Source organism: Ranitomeya imitator, chromosome 5 (genome assembly GCF_032444005.1).
Source record: "Ranitomeya imitator isolate aRanImi1 chromosome 5, aRanImi1.pri, whole genome shotgun sequence".
Lineage (NCBI taxonomy): Eukaryota > Metazoa > Chordata > Amphibia > Anura > Dendrobatidae > Ranitomeya > Ranitomeya imitator.
The window spans coordinates 419,169,621-419,191,094 of record NC_091286.1 but is presented as its reverse complement, the minus strand read 5'-3'; the positions used below and the strand labels follow the sequence as shown (position 1 = coordinate 419,191,094).

The 21,474-nt window shown below is 42.2% G+C and overlaps 1 protein-coding gene across 6 annotated transcripts in view; it reads left to right on the top strand.

Annotated features, from left to right (window-relative positions):
* Positions 1–21,474, top strand: part of TNK2 (tyrosine kinase non receptor 2) — a 348,026-nt gene that overhangs the window by 278,853 nt on the left and 47,699 nt on the right. For all 6 annotated transcript variants that reach the window (XM_069727059.1, XM_069727063.1, XM_069727062.1 and 3 more), the window contains 6 exons: positions 1,517–1,726; positions 10,300–10,452; positions 13,165–13,442; positions 15,998–16,124; positions 20,008–20,154; positions 21,361–21,455. In XM_069727059.1, the coding sequence (XP_069583160.1) occupies positions 1,517–1,726; positions 10,300–10,452; positions 13,165–13,442; positions 15,998–16,124; positions 20,008–20,154; positions 21,361–21,455 (1,010 nt within the window). The remainder of the gene's footprint in view (positions 1–1,516; positions 1,727–10,299; positions 10,453–13,164; positions 13,443–15,997; positions 16,125–20,007; positions 20,155–21,360; positions 21,456–21,474) is intronic.

Below are 21,474 nucleotides of genomic sequence, written 5' to 3'. Positions count from 1 at the left end.
CATTATCTCAGTAAATTAGAATACTTTATAACACCAGCTTGAAAAAATTATTTTAAAATCTGAACTGTTGACCTACTGAAATGTATGTTCAGTAAATGCACTCAATACTTGTTCGGGGCTCCTTTGGCATCAGTTACTGCATCAGTGTGGCATGGCATGTAGGCGATCAGCCTGTGACACTGCTGAGGTGTTATGGAAGCCCAGGTTACTTTGATAGCAGCCTTTAGCTCATCTGCATTGTTGTCTGGTGTCTCATCTTCCTCTTGACAATACCTCACAGATTCTATGGGGTTAAGGTCAGACGAGTTTGCTGGCCAATCAAGCACAGTGATACTTTTGTATTTAAGCTATCTTTTGATGATATTCTAATTTTGTGAGATGCACCTGTATGTACTAAACTTGTGTATGTCTGAAGTTTGTAATGTAAAAGTTCGGTTAATCAGGATAGGGTATGCCATAAATGTGGATTAATATGCAAATGCATGTAGAAAAGCCGCGGAGACACCATCATGTGTTTCTCAACGCAAGCAATAAATAGCCAGGTCTTTCATCGGGAAGGAACAACCACGGGAAGGGCAGCATCCAAAAAGGAAAACCACCTATGCCAAAACATGGTATCCATCCACAGACGGCTGTTTCGGGGTATTTGCCCCTCATCTGTGTGGAGTAGGAAACTGGCTATTAGGAGCAGTGCCTAGTAAAAGGTCTATAAACATAAGGATGACCGACCTCGGGGAGATCAAAACATCCAACACCGCGGAGACACCATCACGTGTTTCTCAACGCAAGCAATAAATAGCCAGGTCTTTCACCGAGAAGGAATAACCACTGGATCTGGATCACTGCGTTGAGAAACACGTGATGGTGTCTCCGCGGTGTTGGATGTTTTGATCTCCCCGAGGTCGGTCATCCTTATGTTTGTAGACCTTTTACTAGGCACTGCTCCTATTAGCCAGTTTCCTACTCCACACTGATGAGGGGCAAATACACCGAAACAGCTGTCTGTGGATGGATACCATGTTTTGGCATAGGTGGTTTTCCTTTTGGATACTGCCCTTCCCGTGGTTGTTCCTTCCCGGTGAAAGACCTGGCTATTTATTGCTTGCGTTGAGAAACACGTGATGGTGTCTCCTTGGCTTTTCTACATGCATTTGCATATTTCCCATAAGGGATGGGGGCAGTGTTCTGGATCACTGCGTTGAGAAGCACGTGATGGTGTCTCCGCGGTGTTGAATGTTTTGATCTCCCCGAGGTCATTATCCTTATGTTTATAAATGTGGATTAAGTCTTGGGACCTGCACCTATTTCTAGATGGGGAAACTGTGACCACATCCCTGCAGAGTTTGTGAATGAAGGTGTGGCTGTGGATGAGGTGGAAGCCTCACCTCTGACATTTATTGTAGATCCTAGTGATCTGTCATAAATGTCTAAAAGGGGAATAACTATTTAATGATCAGACCCTTGATTATATTTATGGGACAGACTGAAACGATAATTGTGTGTCCTTTTTTTCCAGGTTTTCAGTGGAAAGCGCCCAGATTCCGAATTTTCTTCTCTACCACAAAGTACTTTTCGCAAACCTCCCAGCCCCCCACCTCCTTCTGAAGGTCAGCAGGCTTTGACCTGTCTCATCAGTGAAAAGGACATTTCTCTCTTTGAGAAACTTGGAGATGGTTCCTTTGGTGTGGTTAGGAGAGGGGAGTGGAACACACCCAATGGCAATCTGGTAGGTACATTTATTAACAAATTAAACGTTCCCACACAATTAGACACATAATGGCCCTAAGTTTCCCAACGTGTTGTATACTGACACATAAGGCAGACATAAACACAACATTTACCCCAGGAGCACCCTATCTATACAAAATATTGTCTGCACTAGCTTTTATAAATCTGCTCATTTTTTTCTTTTGAAAATTGTAAAATTTTGTTCAAGAAGCTTGAAAAACCAAAGCTGTAGCGAAACATCAAAGATCTGTCTTTTACGGTAGTATGATGCCATCTGTAATGGGGAGTCCTGAGTAGTCACAAGGAGAGCTCTTTTCTCGCCTCTCCTTAACCCTCTGTCTGCGGTCTGTGTATACAGCAGCCTTCCGATCATTGCCCTGAGAGGTAACAAATGGCCTATCCTCATGAATACCTGACACTCATAAATTGTGTCCGGTGTATTCTTTTAGTGATCCATGTATCCAAACAGCTCAACAGTCTTTAGTAATGGTTTGGCATTTTTCTATAAATTAACTGTAATTGAAAAAGGGGCCCTTACCACACATTACACAGGAAACAAGCCCATAAACTGGAGCTGACGGGACAGGGCCGATATCTGGAGATCAGGGAACTTTTCAAAATGAAAGTATTTTAGTATTTTAGCGAAATTATATATTTATATTAAGAACAGGCCTACAGCCTGCAGTGATCCTCAACCTACTGAACAGCCGCACAGCCAGCTCTTCCCTCTCCTAGTGTATCCTCACCCACCCCCTGCAGACTGTGAGCCCTCGCGGGCAGGGTCTTCCCTCCTTATGTACTCGTGTGCCTTGTTGTCTGCTCATGTTTAATGTATTTGTCTATATTTGCCCCGTATTCACATGTAAAGCGCCATGGAATAAATGGCGCTATAAAAATGTATAACAATAATATATATATATATATATATATATATATATATATATATATATATATATATACATATATATATATATATATATATATATATAATTTTTTTTTTTTTAACATGAACAACCTCCTATAATTTGGAACAGAAACAAACATTGCCAGATGAACCCCATTAACTACACTGAGGTTGTTTTGGTTTATGTTCTCCTGTACATAAGTCGCCTAAAAGTGGATTAATTTGGACCAATGTATAAGAGCTCATTTGGCTGAACTGCACAGTGACAGATTCAGTCACATCTTACATAAATTTCATTAACTTTGACAGTGGTTAAAATGAGAACACTTTCTGTAATCCAGGGTCTGTGTGGACTAGAAGGGCAGTTCTCCCTCTTATGCATCTCAATAATATGTCTTGGTGCTAGCCAAGTCTCCAGCCTCGACCAGTCTTCACATCGCAGTCACAAACTGACATTACATGGTGCAAATGGCTATAAATTATGTCCCAAATGTGTCCCTCGGAATAAAAACATTATTCTGGGGAATAATGCACCAAAAATAACTAATGCATTGATCATTTTGGGTCTCGCAGTCTAAATGCTTTTTTTTTTTATAACATTTTTATGTCTGATATTGTGTAGTTATGATCTAGAAATCCTAGGACCACTTTTGGTTAGATTTAGGAAAATCTTATTAGTGTGCAGCATTCTCTTTCTGAATTTAACAACAATGAATAAGCCTTTAATATAATGCATGTATTATGCTGCTGTGGAAATGTGTCATAATCTGCAGGCACAATTGTTTGGTGTTTTTTTTTCTTTTTCTACAGGCTACCTACACATGATGAGCTTGTGGTGATTTTTGGACTTTGCAGATTTTTTGCGCCTATTACGTAAAAAAGTATATTAGCATATTTGCATTTTTTTTTTAAATTCAAAGCTTAAAATAATCACCAAAAACTCATTATGGGAGCATAGTCTAAGGGTATGTTTCCACGTTAAAGGGACTCTGTCACCTGAATTTGGCGGGACTGGTTTTGGGTCATATGGGCGGAGTTTTCGGGTGTTTGATTCACCCTTTCCTTACCCGTTGGCTGCATGCTGGCTGCAATATTGGATTGAAGTTCATTCTCTGTCCTCCATAGTACACGCCTGCGCAAAGCAATCTTGCCTTGTGCAGGCGTGTACTATGGAGGACAGAGAATGAACTTAAATCCAATATTGCAGCCAGCATGCAGCCAGCGGGTAAGGAAAGGGTGAATCAAACACCCAAAAACTCCGCCCATATGACCCAAAACCAGTCCCGCCAAATTCAGGTGACAGGTTCCCTTTAAGGATTTGTTCAGGATTTGCCTCGGATTGGACGCTGCATACAGCCGCAGCGTCCAATCCGCACCGGCCAAATGTTACAGCATAGTGGATGGGATTTTATGAAATCCCATCTCCACTATGCATGCAGGGCTGCATCCGGCGGCCCTGCGTGACCAGACATGCGGCACGTCTTTCCAGACCGCAGCATGTCTATTTATCTTGAGGAGACCCAAAATAAATAACCCAGTCTATGAATATGATGCGGTGATTCCGCATGTGTTCAATGAACACATCCAGTATCACCGCACGTACAACAAGGGGCGGAATGGTGTATCCGCTGCGTCCAAAGCGCAGAGATTACGCCCCGTGAAAACATAGCCTTAGACTTCAAAAATGACAGAAAAGTTACATGTACAAAATGTTAAAGCATAATAATACCACGTCTATCACAATTAAAACAAGGCACAAAGTATTCCATTACTCATTTGCACCATATTAAACATTGCATTCGTACAATTAGAAACATAGAGTATCGTAATTATTCACTCCTCCACATTGAAGTTGCACGTCGTGGAGATATGGCTATCACAGGATGGATAGACATGTTAATGATCTGCATATGGTGAAAAGATGGAAATAGAGTTTTTGAAACATCTCTACGTATCGGGTATGCGTGCCACATGTGGAAGTACATGCACCTATATGCCTTGGCATACTGTCAATGAGGTTATTAGTGGTTGTCTAAGGAATGTTTTGCCATGATGAATACATTTGGGGATGTAAATCATCAAGATCCGCTGCTGGCAGCTTCCTTTGCTATTGCTGAACAATGATGTCTTAGATATGCTCGACGGGAGTAATATACTTTGAATGATTATCCCTTTAATTCACATAGTCATACCATAGCAAACCATGAATAAATAACATTTCCCACGTGTCTGCGTTACATCAGCACCATTTGTAATATGTTATTTTATTTTGTTAGCATTTTAGGAGGTTTAAAAATGCAGCAGTAATTTTTCATGGAAATTTACAAAATAATTTTTTTTTGGGACCTCTCCAGGTTTGAAGTGACTTTAGGGATCCGATATATTATTATTTATCATTATTACAGCGCCATTTATTCCATAGTGCTTTACAAGTGAGGAGGGGCATGCATAATAAAAACAAGTACAATAATCTTAAACAATACAAGTCACGACTGGTACAGTGGAGAGAGGACCCTGCCCGCGAGGGCTCACAATCTACAAGCGATGGGTGAGGATACAATAGGTGAGGGTAGAGCTGGTCATGCAGCGGTTTGGTCGATCGGTGGTTACTGCAGGCTGTAGGCTTGTCGGAAGAGGTAGGTCTTCAGGTTCTTTTTGAAGGTTTCGATGGTAGGCGAGAGTCTGATATGTTGTGGTAGAGAGTTCCAGATTAGGGTTGATGCACGAGAGAAATGTTGTATGCGATTGTGGGAAAAGGAGATAAGAGGGGAGTAGAGGAGGAGATCTTGTAAGGATCGGAGGTTGCGTGCAGGTAATTCCCGGGAGACGAGGTCACAGATGTATGGAGGAGACAGGTTGTGTGGATGCTTTTGTATGTCACGGTTAGGGTTTTGTAGTGGAGTCTCTGGGCAATGGGGAGCCAGTGAAGGAATTGATAGAGGGGAGAGGCCGGGGAATAGCGGATAGCGGGGAGACAGGTGGATTAGTCGGGCAGCAGAGTTTAGAATAGATTGGAGGAGTGCAAGAGTGTTCGAGGGGAGGCCATAGAGCAGGACGATAGGATGGGTAGGTAATGGATAGGTTCGTTTGGGGGGTTGCGTAAAATGGGGGGAAAGATGATGAATTCTTTTTTGTCCATGTTAAGTTTTAGAAAAATATAGCGGAGAAGGATGAAATAGCGGACAGACATTGAGGGATTCTGGTTAATAGGCTGGTGATATCTGGTTCAGAGATGAAGACCTTTGTGTCATCAGCATAGAGGTGATACTGAAAGCCGTGAGATTCTATGAGCTGTCCCAGGCCAAAGGTGTAAATGGAGAAGACCAGTGGCCCTAGGACTGAACCTTGCGGGACTCCCAACAGATTGGGGGCGAGGTGAGGAGGTGGTGTGTGAGTGGGAGACGCTGAATGTCCGGTCTGTTACGTATGACCAAATCCAGAATAGGGCCAAGTCTGTGATGCCAAGGGATGAGAGGGTCTGTAATTATAGGGAATGTGTGTCAAAGACAAAGGACAGGTCCAGGAGGAGGAGGACAGAGTAGTGTTGCGTGCTCTTGTCGGTTAATAGGTCATTGGTGACCTTAGTTAGGGCAGTTTCAGTGGAGTGGTGTGACCGGAGGCCAGATTGTAAGCGGTCGAAGAGGGAGCAGGGAGAGAGATGGGAGGACAGTTCAAGATGCACGTGTTGTTCCAGTAGTTTTGAGGCATAGGGGAGAAGGTATATAGGGCGATAGCTAGATACAGAGGATGGGGCAAGAGAGAGAGGGCTTTTGAGGATAGCTGTGATTGAGGCATGTTTAAAGCTTGCGGGGAAAACACCAGTTGTTAGTGATAGGTTGAAGAGATGGGTTATGGTTGGGATGAAGACTGTGGCGAAGTTTGGGATGAAGTGGGAATGGATCGGGTCAAGTACACAGGTGGTGAGATGCGATCTTGAGAGTAGAGTGGAGAGTTGATCTTCTGTAATGGTGGAGAAGTTGATTTTGGAGGTCGAGGGCTGGGCAGTTGGGAGGAAGGGCTCTGGGGGTTGTCAACCAAAACGGTCTCTGATGTTATCTGTCTTCTGCTTGAAAAATGAGGCAAAGTCTATAGCTGAGATGAGTGGGGAGTGAGGAGGTGCTGGGGGATGTAGGAGAGAATTGAAGGTGTTGAATAACTGTTTAGGGTTGTGAGACAGGGAGGATATGAGAGATGAGAAGTAGGTTTGTTTAGCTGTGGCGAGGGTGGCCTTGAAAGTAGTGAGGGACTGTTTAAATGTGATGAAGTGCTCGTTGGAGTGGGATCTTTTCCATCTCTGTTCAGCAGCCCTGGATGCTCGCCTCTGTTCTTTAGTTAGGCTGGTGTGCCAGGGCTGTCTGTTGATTTTGCAAGCTTTGGTTTGTGTGAGAGGGGCAACAGATTCCAAAGCTACAGCTATTGTGGTGTTATATAGAGCGGCAGCGTCCTCCACATTGTGTAGGGAAGTTATTTCTGTAAGAGGGAGAAGGGATTCAGAGAGTGAGTGTAGATCGAGGTGTTTAAGATGTCTGCGAGGGTGTGCAAGTTTGTGAGTTGGGGTTTGTACAACAGGAATGGAGAGGAAAGAGAATGTGAGTAGGTTGTGGTCAGAAAGAGGAAGAGGTGAGTTAGTGGTTAGATAGTGAGCAGAGGCGGGTGAAGATGAGGTCCAGTGTGTGGCCATCTTTGTGGGTTGCTGTAGAAGACCATTGAGTGAGGCCTAAGGAAAAAGTGAGAGATAGAAGCTTAGTGGCAGCTGAGAGGGAAGTTTAATGGGGATGTTGTAGTCACCCAAGGTGATAGTGGGGATGTCAGCGGAGAGGAAATGAAGTAGCCAGGTGGTGAAGTGGTCAAAGAAGGTGGTGGCTGGCCCTGGGGGCGGAGAATGACAGCCAGTTGGAGGTTAGAGGGGGAGTAGATGTGCACAGAGTGCACCTCAAAGGAAGGGAGGGTAACAGAGGGTGGTAATTGGATTGGGGTGAAGGAGCAGTTATCTGACAGGAGAAAACCAACTCCTCCACCATGCTTGCTGCTGGGGCGGGGTGTGTAAGAAAGATGGAATCCACCATACGAAAGTGCAGCAGGAGAGGCTGTGTCAGAAGGGTTGAGCCATGTTTCGGTGATGGCAAGGAAGAAAAGTTTGGTAGTAACAAAAGATCGTGGATGTAGGAAAGCTTGTTTCAGACAGAGTGAGCGTTCCACTGAGCTCCTTTTAGTAGGACTGGGGAGACGGGGGCTGGGGGAATGGGTATAAGGTTAGATAGGTTACAGAAATTTGTGATAGAGCGTGGATGGGAGATAGAACTGACTGTGGGGATGTGGTGAGGAGGACCAGGATTTGGATAGATATCACCAGCAGTGAGAAGGAGCAGATGAAAGTGTTAGCAGGTGGGAGCAGGAGAGGGCATGAGGGGGCTGTCTGTGTTTGGAGACAGAGGATTGTATGTTGAGGAACAGGTCAGAGGAGGAGGTGAGGTGGATGGGGAGGATTGAAGAAGAGATGAACAGTTTCTTACTAGGAGTAGGGATTAGGCGAAAAATATATTGGAAAACCCCCAAAAGTGATACCATTTTAAAAACAGCAGTTTTCAATATGTCGAAGGGTGCTGTCAGGTTGTTTATTAACCCTTCTGGTGTTTTTCAGTAATTAATACAAAGTGGCATGATAGGATTGAAAAAGTTGATTTTTACCACCAAAATGTCGCTGACTTTTCAACAGGTCAGTGTAGCCGGCAGACTCTAAGGCCGCTATTTGCTTGTGAATTGCCATGGCAAACATCAGGACCACACAATCACGATCCCAAGGATTCGATGAGGATAAAAAGGGAGGAGCCACTCTTTTAGGCTATGTGCACATGTTGCGGATTGTATGCATTTTTACCACTTTTTTTGCGGCAAAAGCGCTGCGATAACGCATGCACAACACAGCCCATTGAATTCAATGAGATTCCGCAATGTTGTGCTAATGCTGCGCATTTTTCCGTGGCGGAATCGCATCACGGAAAAATACGTAGCATGCTCATTCTTTGTGCAGAATCGCAGCGATTCTGCAAACATAGGAATGCATTGAGCATTGATCCGCTTACTTTCCGCATGGGGCTATGCCCACCATGCGGGAAGTAAGCTGATCATGTGTGGTGATACCCGGGAGACTCTCCTCCAGGCCCTTGGGAACCATATTTCTGTTTAAAAAAAAAAAAAAAGAATTTAAAATAAAATATATTGATATACCGTATATACCTGAGTATAAGCCGACTCGAGTATAAGCCGAGACCCCTAATTTTGCCACAAAAAACTGGGAAAACTTAATGACTCGAGTATAAGCCTAGGGTGGAAAATGCAGCAGCTACTGGTAAATGTCAAAATAAAAATAGGGATATTTTTAAATACAAGATAAAAATCGTACTTGCGCTAGAAAAAATGCATGAAATTTATTTGGATTGAATACAACTAATTACCTGATAAAGAGGAGATGGTACTAAAGGCGATGGCACTACTTGCATGTGGATAGAGGGGTGACAATCTGGACAAAAATAGTCTAAAGGCAAAAATAAAGGAAATGAAATGTGTAATAGAGAGTAATAGAATAAAGCCTTTCTAGAGGGTATATTCCTATGCACCGGGGATACTATCAAGGTAATCAGTACTAGGAAATCTATAAGTTAAAACTATAAACTATATTCCTTAATATACAAAGAGTATACTCTAAGCTGCGGTGTAATACCTATATGCTTAGACGTGCGTATTAGGTAAGAGACGAGTCATACCTATTAAAATGTACATACACAGCTTGGTCCGGAAGGTATTAAGAGAAAATCCACTATCGGTAGAAACAACACACACATGACACACGTGGGGTTTCTTTATACTTAGCTTCGCTTCTTTTGTAGCAGCCAGATGTATGAGTCCTCGGCGAGCTGTCGCGGCCGGTGACAGCCGCCCGTGCGATGGGAAGCTAAAGGAAGGATGTCAGAAGGTGGTGCTGTGTGAAAGCACAGAGAACGCACAAGGGAGGCCCGGAATCAGTAGATCATAATAATCCCAGAACGCAGTACGTGGATCATAATCCAATCAATGCAATGCAGTTCATGTGGTAAACTGAGCTCTAATGCACCTTTACCATGGACAGATGAAAGGAATTGCTCAGTTAAACCTTTTGGATCTAAGATGTCCAAAGTATAAATCTAATATGCTTCTTTCTATAGAATTCTTCTACTAATTGCTTTCTCATTCTTTATCCATTATAAGACACAGACACATAGCATTTTCTGGAAAAATATAAAAACTTGAACTAAAAGCACTTGTAAAAACAACTGAAAATGCAAGCAGATCACGCCATTTTTACATGTTTTAAAGTTTTTTGTTTTTTTTTAAATGTGCAAGTATGAGCTCTAAAAGGTAAATCAAATTTTAAGATTCTTTTAGTTTTGATACAGTGAAGTGTAAGATGTTGTTAAATCATGGAAATTATAATGGCATGCCATTGTAATGCTGATTCTCCAAGGGAAATTCCATTAAGTTAATATAAATATATATATATATCACATACAAAACATGTATTAGTACAACAAGTCGAAAGTATCTCTGTATTGTTTAGTTTGGAGGAATGATCTTAATAGTTTGTAATTTAGGATACATACAGTAGTTTAGCAAATTGCACTTTCTTTCAGTTCAATGTAGCAGTGAAGTGCTTGAAGACGGATGTGCTTACACAGCCAGATGCCTTGGATGATTTTATTAGAGAGGTCAATGCCATGCACTCTCTCGACCATGTCAATCTTATCAGGCTTTATGGAGTGGTCCTTACGCACCCTATGAAAATGGTATGGTATTATTTACATGTGTTTATATTGTGACGTGATTATGTATTACATTGAACACTTTTTTATGGCACATTGTTTTTGAACTAGTGATCAGTTCTATAAATTAAAGGAATTGTCCATTAATAGACAACCCCTTTTTTTTCAATCAGATAAATTTTTATTAAGGAAAACAATTATAACATATGACATCAAGCTATTATTCACATATAATCATATATTTTATGAACAAAATTCCCCCCCCTTTTTACCCCCCTTAGTACCTTCCTCATTTCCCATCCGATATTCCTTCCCCAAGCCAAATACAATTGTATAGTATGAACATCATCTATAACATTATGCATCCTCCCCACAAATCTAATTCCATTCTATCCATGGAGTTTATTTCTCTTAGTATATATACTTTTTTCCAATAATATTATATGATCCGCCTGCGTAAGAAAGTCTAGTCGGAGGCTATTCTCTGATCCAGAACCGAGCTATCAATTTCCTTGCTATGAATAACAATCTAGCAATCGCCAGTTTAACCATAGATACCGCTGCTATTTCTTCCACATAACCTAATATACAGACCAAAGGGTCTCTGGGAATTACACACCTATATATCAATTCAATCCGATTCAATACAACTGTCCAGAAGGCAGACAATCTAGGGCAGTGCCACAGCATGTGTAACTTGTCTGCCCATTCCTGCGAACATCGTGGACACTCTGAATCAGACCTCAAACCCATCTTGAACAGTCTATCGGGAGTTCTGTAAGCTCTATGAATCACATATGATTGAGACATCCTCCCAGGTTCACTCATAGAGATCTTAGGCACATATTCTAAAATGAATTCCCATCTATCATCATTTATCTCTCCCAATTCAGCTTCCCATTTCATTCTAGACTTGATGGGAAGTTTAACACTTCTGAAATTGCCCCCCTTGTCCCGCTGTTCTCCAAAATGGAAGCCAGCGTGATATCGATCTGGATCTCAATAAGTTTTCTCCGACATTGCGACTGATACGCATGCTGAATTCTTTTATAATGATGTAAATTTAAATGTGATAACTGGAATTCTGTTTGTAACTCCACGAATGACTTAAGTCCCCCTTGACCCATTAGCTGACCCATCCTTCTAATTCCTGCCTCTCTCCAGGGCCCAAATCCTTCCATTTGCTTAAATTCTTGTAAATTTATATTATCCCTTATAGGAGAGTATTTGGTAAGGCCTGTGACACCACTAATCTGTTTAACTTGTTCCCATACCTTATGAATTAGAAGAACAGTAGGAAACAGAGAGCCCAGTTTTAAAAATTGCCCCCCTTCCAAACTCTCACCCAGAGGCCATTTTCCAATCAAATATCTCAAACTACTGGGCGATTGCCCCTTTCCCGTCTCCTCCCCCCATCCTCTAATATGTTGGCATTGTGCTGATAAAAAATATACCCACGGGTTAGGGAGCGCTAAGTCTCCTTCCGCCTTTGGCCTATGCAAAGTTTCTTGTTTAAACCTTGGCCCCCCCCCCTCCATATTAGTTCGCCAAACAGCGATTGAATTTTACGAAACTTACTCTGCGGAATCCAAGTTGGAGAATTATGCAGTACATATGACAGCTGTGGCATCACAATCATCTTCAAAAGGTTCACTCTTCCAATTGCAGAGAGATGTAGTTTGTTCCACGACGAAATTTTGGTGTTTTTTGTAACAGAGGGCTTAGATTAAGTTCTTCAAACCTCGTCAGAGGAAGAGCGATTTGTATCCCCAAATATTTAAATTTCGAAACTACCTTCAATTTTGCTGACCTTTCCACCTCCCCAATACCCCTATCTTCCTCATCAATGGGCATGATGCACGATTTGTCCCAATTTATTTTGAGTCCTGAAAATTCCAGACAACCCCTTCATAATTAATAATGTGCCCTACATAAAATAAAAAAAACATATATTTACCTCCTAGACCAGCAACACTTCAGCGATGTCTGCAATATGATTCCCAGCAAGTAACTTCTGCAGTGACCACTGATTAGCTGCAGCATTTCATTAGAGCAATAATAATAATAGCAAATACCTCCAATAATAAATGTAGTATAGTTCTTCTGATTTGTCATGTCTCTTTCCTCATGTGCAGGCATTGCAGGACCTTAGGTATCCATGGTTGCGACCACTGATATATTGACAGCTAGTTGCTTGGGGTCGTAACCAACTTAGATTGAACTAAAAGGACTTGCTGTGTGTATATTTACAATATAACTATAGGATTAGTAATGGATGGGTGTCTTATAGACACCTCTCCATTACTAAGCCGTGGGCTTGATGTCACCGGACAATACGAAGTATGACATCAACCCCACAAATATGAACCCCACTTGCCACCGCCACAGGGCAAGTGAGAAGAGCCTGGCAAAGCACCATAATTGGCGCATCTAATAGATGCGCCGTTTCAGAGCAGCTGTTGTCTGGAGGACCCAAGCAGTTTTTTATTTATTTATTTATTTAGAGCGCAGGAGCTGGCTGATGAATACTCCCATCAGCCACCGCCTGCTCTTGCTGTTATTAGATGCAGCAAGCGTAGGATGATCAATATCATAATTTTATGTAGATTTATTGTTAGGTCTGGTGATACATCCTCTTGAAGTTGAAGAATATCTCAGTCTATTAATTCTTGCTGGGGAGAATGTGATGTTTTTCATGTTTCAGCTTTGAATAAATAACTGACTTTTTTTTTCCAGGTTACAGAACTTGCTCCTTTGGGCTCTCTTTTGGACCGCTTGCGTAAGAATCTGTGTCACTTCCTTATTTCCACACTCTGTCACTATGCTATACAAATCGCTAATGGCATGGCCTACCTGGAATCAAAGCGTTTTATACACCGGGATCTTGCAGCCAGAAATATTTTGCTTTCTTCAAATGATCTGGTTAAAATTGGAGACTTTGGCCTCATGAGAGCGCTACCCAAAAATGATGATCATTATGTTATGCAAGAGCATCGCAAAGTACCCTTTGCTTGGTGAGTAATATAAAAAAATTAGGCCTCTGCACAAGTAGCCCAGGAAATATTATACTGTGAATAAATCTGTCAGAAGCAGCAGAATAATCAGCTACATGAAGGAGTTGCATGAACTGTACAGCAACAAATTACCGTAGTTGGACATTTTTATTGAATCTTTAGAAAGTCACTTAATTTTGCATTTATGAAGAAAATAACAAAGTGTAAAGATGAACAGAGTCTAACACTTAGGGGTTTGGAGAATCATTTATTAACCCCTTCACGACATGCGCCGTTCATAGCACATGTTGTGTCTCCCCCTTTGATGTGGGCTCCAGCGCTCAACCCACATCTTTCCCATGCACATGTCAGCTGTTTTAAACAGTTGACATGTGCCCGGACCAGCCGCTTGTGGAATCGCGATCAACTTTCGGCTGTTAACCCATTAAATACCACTGTCAAACTCTGACAGCAGCATTTAACATCCTTTTCCAGCAATCGCGCCGAAAATCCGCCCATCGGTGACCCCTGTCACGTGATCACGGTTTACCAATAGGTTGGCATGACAACCAGAGGTCTCCTGCAGACCTCTATGGTTGTCACTAACGGATTGCTATGAGCGCCACCTTGTGGTCGGGGCTAATAGAAAGTGAATAATTGTGCTACATACAAGCGATCTGATCATCGCTTGTATGTACCAGAGCCGATCGGGTTATGGCAGCTTCTAGTCTCCCATGGAAACTATTGAATCATGCAAAAAAAAAGTTTTAAAAATATTAAAAAAATATAAAGTTCAAATCACCCCCCTTTCGCCCCATTCAAAGTAAAACAATAAAAGAAAATCAAACATACACATATTTGGCGTATCCACGTTCAGAGTCGCCCAATCAATAAAAAAAGGATTAACCTGATCATTAAATGGCGTAGCGAGAAATAAAGTCAAAATGCCAGAATTACGTTTATTTGGTCGCCGCAACATTGCATGAAAATTCAATAACGGGCGATCAAAAAATCGTATCTGCACCAAAATGGTGTCATTAAAAAGTCAGCTCAGCACGCAAAAAATAAGCCCTCACCCGACCCAAGATCACGAAAAATGGAGACGCTACGGATATCGAAAATAGGGCTTTTTTTTTTTTTTTTAACAAACTTTGGATTTTTTTTTCAGTGCTTAAATAAAAAAGAACCTAGAACTGTTTGGTGTCTGTGAACTTGTAATGACCTGGAGAATCATAATGGCAGTTATAGCATTTATTGAACATGGTAAAAAAAAATCCAAATAACAGTTGTGGGATTGCACTTTTTTTTGCAATTCCACCGCAGTTGGAATTTTTTCCCTGTTTTTGAGTACACGATATGGTAAAACCAATGGTGTCATTCAAAAGTACAACTCGTCCCGCAAAAAAAAACCCTCACATGGCCATAATGATGGAGAAATTAAAAAGTTATGGCTCTGGGAAGAAAGCGGAGCAAAAAATGGAAATGCAAAAATAAAAACGGCCAAGGGTGAAGGGGTTAAAATAGGTCTGTCACCATCTGTTGTCTTCTGTTTAATTGTCCTCATTGTATATACCTCAGCATTTCAGGGTGTAGATAACTTCTGGACAAAGCCTTGAGAGGTATCATGGGTGCCAGCACTGGTATTTATGCTTCTGCTCTTTGTAATCACTTTCAGGATATTTTTTTTTTTTGTCACAGTGGAAACCGTTTTGTAGTTTTTAACTGTCTGTATGAGATGCTTTGTCTCCTTTGCCATTGTTTGTGATATTTAGAATGGTATACTATTTTTTTTTTTTTTAATTCGTTTATGGTATACTATTTTTGGATTGTGAATGAAGTGATTTGGGTTTGATGAATGGTTGTGTGCCTCTATAAGATTTTAGATTATAACCTAACATATTGGCATAGGGATTTGGTCATTTACATTATCTCTGTGTAAAGATAGATTGCACACAAAAAATATTGTGCGATTTGGCTAAGATTAGCTGTAATAGAATACAGTGGCTATGAGTCCAGTGTACTAATGAGGGGAGTCCTCCCCCACCCACCGCAAACGTCATAGTATGATGACACTGTAATGTAAATCTTCTATCCCAATCATTGACCAAAGAGTGGTCAGAGTTAATATGATTTGTGCCCCTGAAATGTGACTTTCTAAGTAGACATACCCATGAGAGACCCCATAAAACATACAGTCTTGATTTGGATAGCAATGCAACATTTCTGGCAGTTTTATTAAAATAATGAAGCAATGTGTAATCTGTCATTTAAAGGTGTTGTCTGACCTTACGATATAACCATATTAATTATCAGATGGTGGGGGTCCAGCGCCCAGCACTGATCAGCTGTTTTCAACATCCGCATATGGGGTAAACAGTGAACAGAGCTGATCAGCACAGATCCATACACGGTGTAGTGGTCGCCGCCGAGAACTACACCTCTGGTCCTGTTGAATAGCTGAAGGTTGGGGGGCTGGGTGTCTTAAGCTTGGGCAGCGCCTTTAAAGATCATTTCTATTAATATGTCCTCTTTTGTTCCTTTTTTGCTGCTATTCTCCTCTGTTGCAATTCTTCCAGGTGTGCCCCAGAGAGCTTAAAGACTCGTACATTTTCTCATGCAAGTGACACATGGATGTTTGGGGTGACATTGTGGGAGATGTTCACTTATGGGCAGGAACCCTGGATTGGCCTAAATGGCAGTCAGGTGAGACTACATATATCCTACCAGTCTGCAGATGGTAAGATCTGCATGGATTTTAAAATGGCTGTAGAGAGTATTTATATGTTGTACTAGATGGTGGCCCGATTCTAACGCATCAGGTATTCTAGAATATGCATGTCCACGTAGTATATTGCCCAGCTACGTAGTATATTGCCCAGTCACGTAGTATATTGCCCAGCTACGTAGTTTATTGCCCAGCCACGTAGTATATTGCCCAGCCACGTAGTATATTGCCCAGCCACGTAGTATATTGCCCAGCCACGTAGTATATTGCCCAGCCACGTAGTATATTGCCCAGACACGTAGTATATTGCCCAGACACGTAGTATATTGCCCAGCTACGTAGTATATTGTCCAGTCACGTAGTATATTGTCCAGCTACGTAGTATATTGCCCAGCCACGTAGTATATTGCACAGTCATGTAGTATATTGCCCAGCTACATAGTATATTGCTCAGTCACGTAGTATATTGCCCAGCCACGTAGTATATTACCCAGTCACGTAGTATACAGCACAGAGCCACGTAGTATACAGCACAGAGCCACTTAGTATATTGCCCAGTCACGTAGTATATTGCCCAGTCACGTAGTATATTACCCAGTCACGTAGTATATTGCCCAGCCACGTAGTATATTGCCCAGTCACGTAGTATATTGCCCAGTCACGTAGTATATTGCACAGAGCCACGTAGTATACAGCACAGAGCCACGTAGTATACAGCACAGAGCCACGTAGTATATTGCCCAGCCACATAGTATATGCCCAGCCACGTAGTATATAGCACAGAGCTACGTAGTATACAGCACAGTCACGTAGTATATTGCCCAGCCACGTAGTATACAGCACAGAGCCATGTAGTATACAGCACAGAGCCACTTAGTATATTGCCCAGCCACTTAGTATATTGCCCAGCCACGTAGTATATTACCCAGTCACGTAGTATACAGCACAGAGCCACGTAGTATACAGCACAGAGCCACTTAGTATATTGCCCAGTCACGTAGTATATTGCCCAGCCACGTAGTATATTACCCAGTCACGTAGTATACAGCACAGAGCCATGTAGTATATTGCCCAGTCACGTAGTATATAGCACAGCCCATGCAGTATATAACAGTGGCCACGTAATATATAGCACAGACCACGGAGTATATCACACTGCCTTTGTAGTATACAGCACAGAGCCATGCGGTATGTAACACAGCCCACATAGTATACAGCAGTGTGGGCACCATATTCCTGATAAAAAAAAAAAGTAAAATAAAAAAGTTATATACTCACCTCGTGGGGTCCAGCGGAGCTCCGGCGATAAGCGCGCGGCTGCCGCCATCTTCCGTTCCCAGAATGCATTGCGAAATTACCCAGATGACTTAGCGGTCTCGCGACCGCCAAGTCTTATGGGTAATTTCGCAATGCATCGCCGGGAACGGAAGATGGCGGCCGGCTCTGCGGACAACGGAGGGTGAGTATAGCAGGTTTTTTTTTTAATTATTATTATTTTTAACATTACATTTTTTATTATTGAGGCCGCATACGCAGCATCATTAGTAAAAAGTTAGGGACACACATGGTTAATAGCGGCGGTAACTAAGTGCGTTACCCGCGGCATAACGCGGTCCGTTACTGCCGGCATTAACCCTGTGTTAGCGGTGAACGGAGGGGAGTATGCGGGCGGCGGGCAGTGACTGCGGAGTAAGGAGCGGCCATTTTCTTCCAGACTGTGCCCGTCGCTGATTGGTCGTGGCTGTTTTGCGGCGACCAATCAGCGACTTGGATTTCCATGATAGACAGAGGCCGCGACCAATGAATATCCGTGACAGACAGAAGTACAGACAGACGGAAGTGACCCTTAGACAATTATATAGTAGATATTTATGGTGAATAAGGAATAAATGGAGGTTCTCCCCTTTTTTTCCTTACATGGAGCTGTTTTTTAATTGTAAAAGTAACTAACCGGTAGGCGTGAGATTGCAAAAATGAGATTCACCCTTCCTTCATTTGTCCGCTTCTTTACATGTTGACTCTGACATTTCTTTATCCCCTCCCTGACCCGTGACGAGAATGCACTAGACATACATTTTCGCTATGGATTCACACCATCACTTCATGTAAACATATTTACAGCTTCCATCATCAGCAACTGCTACTATGATTTGTCCGTCAGAGAGCAGGGTCAACTTCAAGTGAGGCCAGTAGGGTTACTCGGGAACATTTTCCATCCCTGTAGCCCCTCAGACTTCGCATTCTTCTACTTTACAATTACTCACACATTGGCAACCTATTGTAATTCAGAAAAATCTTGTTTTTACAAATGCCCTGCATTATTTTTCTTTTGCTCTGGCAATTCAAAGCATCTACTGGCTCCTGAAAATGACTCAAGGCCACACCATTTGAAACGCCAGTGATGTTATGTATGGACTATTTATGAGAGATGTCACAATAAATCTGCTTCATTTAGTTGAGGCGTACAGAGAAGAGGTCAGGAAATTGATGTGAGAAATGTTATGAATTCCTGTATGAAATTATTAAGGCAATAACACCACTGGTTACTTTGAAACCACTATTCTGATAATCCCTTATCAATCCCTAGGATTCCCCCGGTAAAGTAGTAATAATCTCCGCTGCTGGCACATTTCCAGCAGTTTTAGCACTGGGAGTATGTTCCCACGGTCAGTAAATGCTGCAGGTTGAACGCTGCATACAACCCACAGCATCCAGATGTTACAGCATAGTGGATGGGATTTCAAGAAATCCCATCTCCACTATGCGTGCTGAGACGCCTGAGGCTTCCCTGTGGAGACGGACATGTGGTGCAACTTTCCAGACTGCAGCATGCCTATTTATCTTGCGGAGATACGAGTCTCCGCAAGATAAATATCACAGTCCAATGTATAGGATGCGGTGATTCCGCACGGTTCAATGAATACATGAGGAATCACCTACATTCAAAATGCGGCAGCGCTTTGGACGCAGCAGACAGGTGTTGCGTTCAAAGTGCTGCCGATTCCTGACTGTGGGCACATACCCTGGCTCTTCTGGGAATCGTGTGGCATTATGTAGGGTGATCCCAGCAGCCAATCAGCGCCGACTTCACTGTCCTCCCCTTCAGACAAATCACATACATCTGTAGGAGCTCATAAGAAAATAGTTTTTTCTACCAGAAATCTTTTTGTTTTTATTTGGTCTGCATTACTGACAGCCATGACTTTTTTTTTATTTTTTTCATAAAAAATAATGTCGAGGTCTTATTTTTTGCAGAGTAAATTGAAGTTTTCGTTAGTATATTTTGAGATATACATGGCTATTTGACTGCTTTTTATTCTGTTTTTATTTGTACAAAGCAGGATGAGCAAACCCCAGAAATTCTGCCACTGTTTTTTAAAAGTTTCATTTGATTCACCATGCAGCATAAATACTTTTAAAAATAGAATTCCAATACTTTCTTTTTATCAATTACAAAATACAAAGCGAGTGAACAAGAGAGAAATCAAAATCAGATCAATAATTGCTGTGACTTCCCTTTACCTTGAAAACAGCAATGATGATTGCCTGAACTACTCAGATAGACTAGGCTTCTGAAAACCGTAAAAATTCCATCTAAAATATGTAAAAGACAGTGTATTATGTTCAGATGATTCTGCAGCTCCCTCTGCGGGACACATACGGACTAACTGGACAAGGTCTGTAGAGATCTGCCTTTTCCTAAGGCTTTCTAAGGTTCTTGCAATGTTTAGTGTACCAGCCATGTCAATATCACTTAGTGGAATCTTTAGGGATTTCCTACAGACTGCTTTACTTGTATCTTGTGTAAGGTTTTCCTAACCATGTTGGGCTATATTTGCCTGTTCGATTTCTCTTTTGTAGATCCTACATAAGATTGACAAGGAGGGTGAGCGGCTGGCACGACCAGAAGACAGTCCACAGGACATTTATAATGTCATGCTGCAATGTTGGGCTCACAAGCCTGAAGACAGGCCGACGTTTGTAGCCCTGAGAGACTTCCTAATAGAGGTATGGACGCAGCACACGCCTTGGTTTTCTAGCTACGTGTACCATTATTAAAGGCTACTGGATTTCCTATAATGATTTGCAAACACGTCTTTCTTCTAGTAACAGCAGTTAGTGTCAAAATGTTGCAGCTTTTGGAGGGTCACTAATCACTAATGTTTACTCATGAATAGGACTGTGATTTCCGTATCTAAAACTCTAAAGGTACCTTCACACATAATGATTTTGTTAACGATATCGTTGCAACGTCACGCTTTTTGTGACGTAGCAACGATCCCGCTAGCGATCTCGTTATGTGTGACAGCGACCAACGATCAGGCCCCTGCTGGGAGATCGTTGGTCGCTGGGGAATGATCAGGACCTTTTTTTGGACGCTGATCACCCGCTGTCATCGCTGGATCGGTGTGTGTGACGCCGATCCAGCGATGTGTTCACTTGTAACCAGGGTAAATATCGGGTTACTAAGTGCAGGGCCACGCTTAGTAACACGATATTTACCCTGGTTACCATCGTAAAAGTAAAAAAAAAAAACAGTACATACTCACATTCCGATGTCTGTCACGTCCCCCGCCGTCAGCTTCCTTGCACTCACTGTCAGCGCCGGCCGTAAAGCAGAGCACAGCGGTGACTTCACCGCTGTGCTCTGCTTTACGGCCGGCGCTGACAGTCAGTACGGGAAGCTGACGGCGGGGGACGTCACAGACATCGGAATGTGAGTATGTACTGTTTTTTTTTTTTTACTTTTACGATGGTAACCAGGGTAAATATCGGGTTACTAAGCGCGGCCCTGCACTTAGTAACCCGATGTTTACCCTGGTTACCCGGGGACTTCGGCATTGTTAAAGACAGTTTCAACGATGCCGAAGTCTTTCCCCTGATCTTTGGTCGATGGGAGAGCTGTCCGTGTGACAGCTCCCCAGCGACCACACAACAACTTACCAACGATCACGGCCAGGTCGTATCGCTGGTCATGATCGTTGGTAAGTCGTTTAGTGTAACGGTACCTTAAGCTAGTGCAACATACGGTATACTACAGTCCTACTGTAATAACATGGTCGCGTTAACAACTATTTCTTACTAGTTTTACATGAAAGGCATCAATAATTCTTTGATAAAGTCATATTCATGTGAAATTACTTGTATATCGTTCTACATAGAATCAGAATGTCTTACTTTAAAAATGACAATGAATAATTCTTTGTATTGCAGGCTCAACCAACAGATATGAGAGCCCTACAGGATTTCCAAGAGCCAGACAAGCTGAATATCCAGATGGATGATGTCATAACTGTCATCGAGGGCAGGTACCAGTTCCCTCCCACC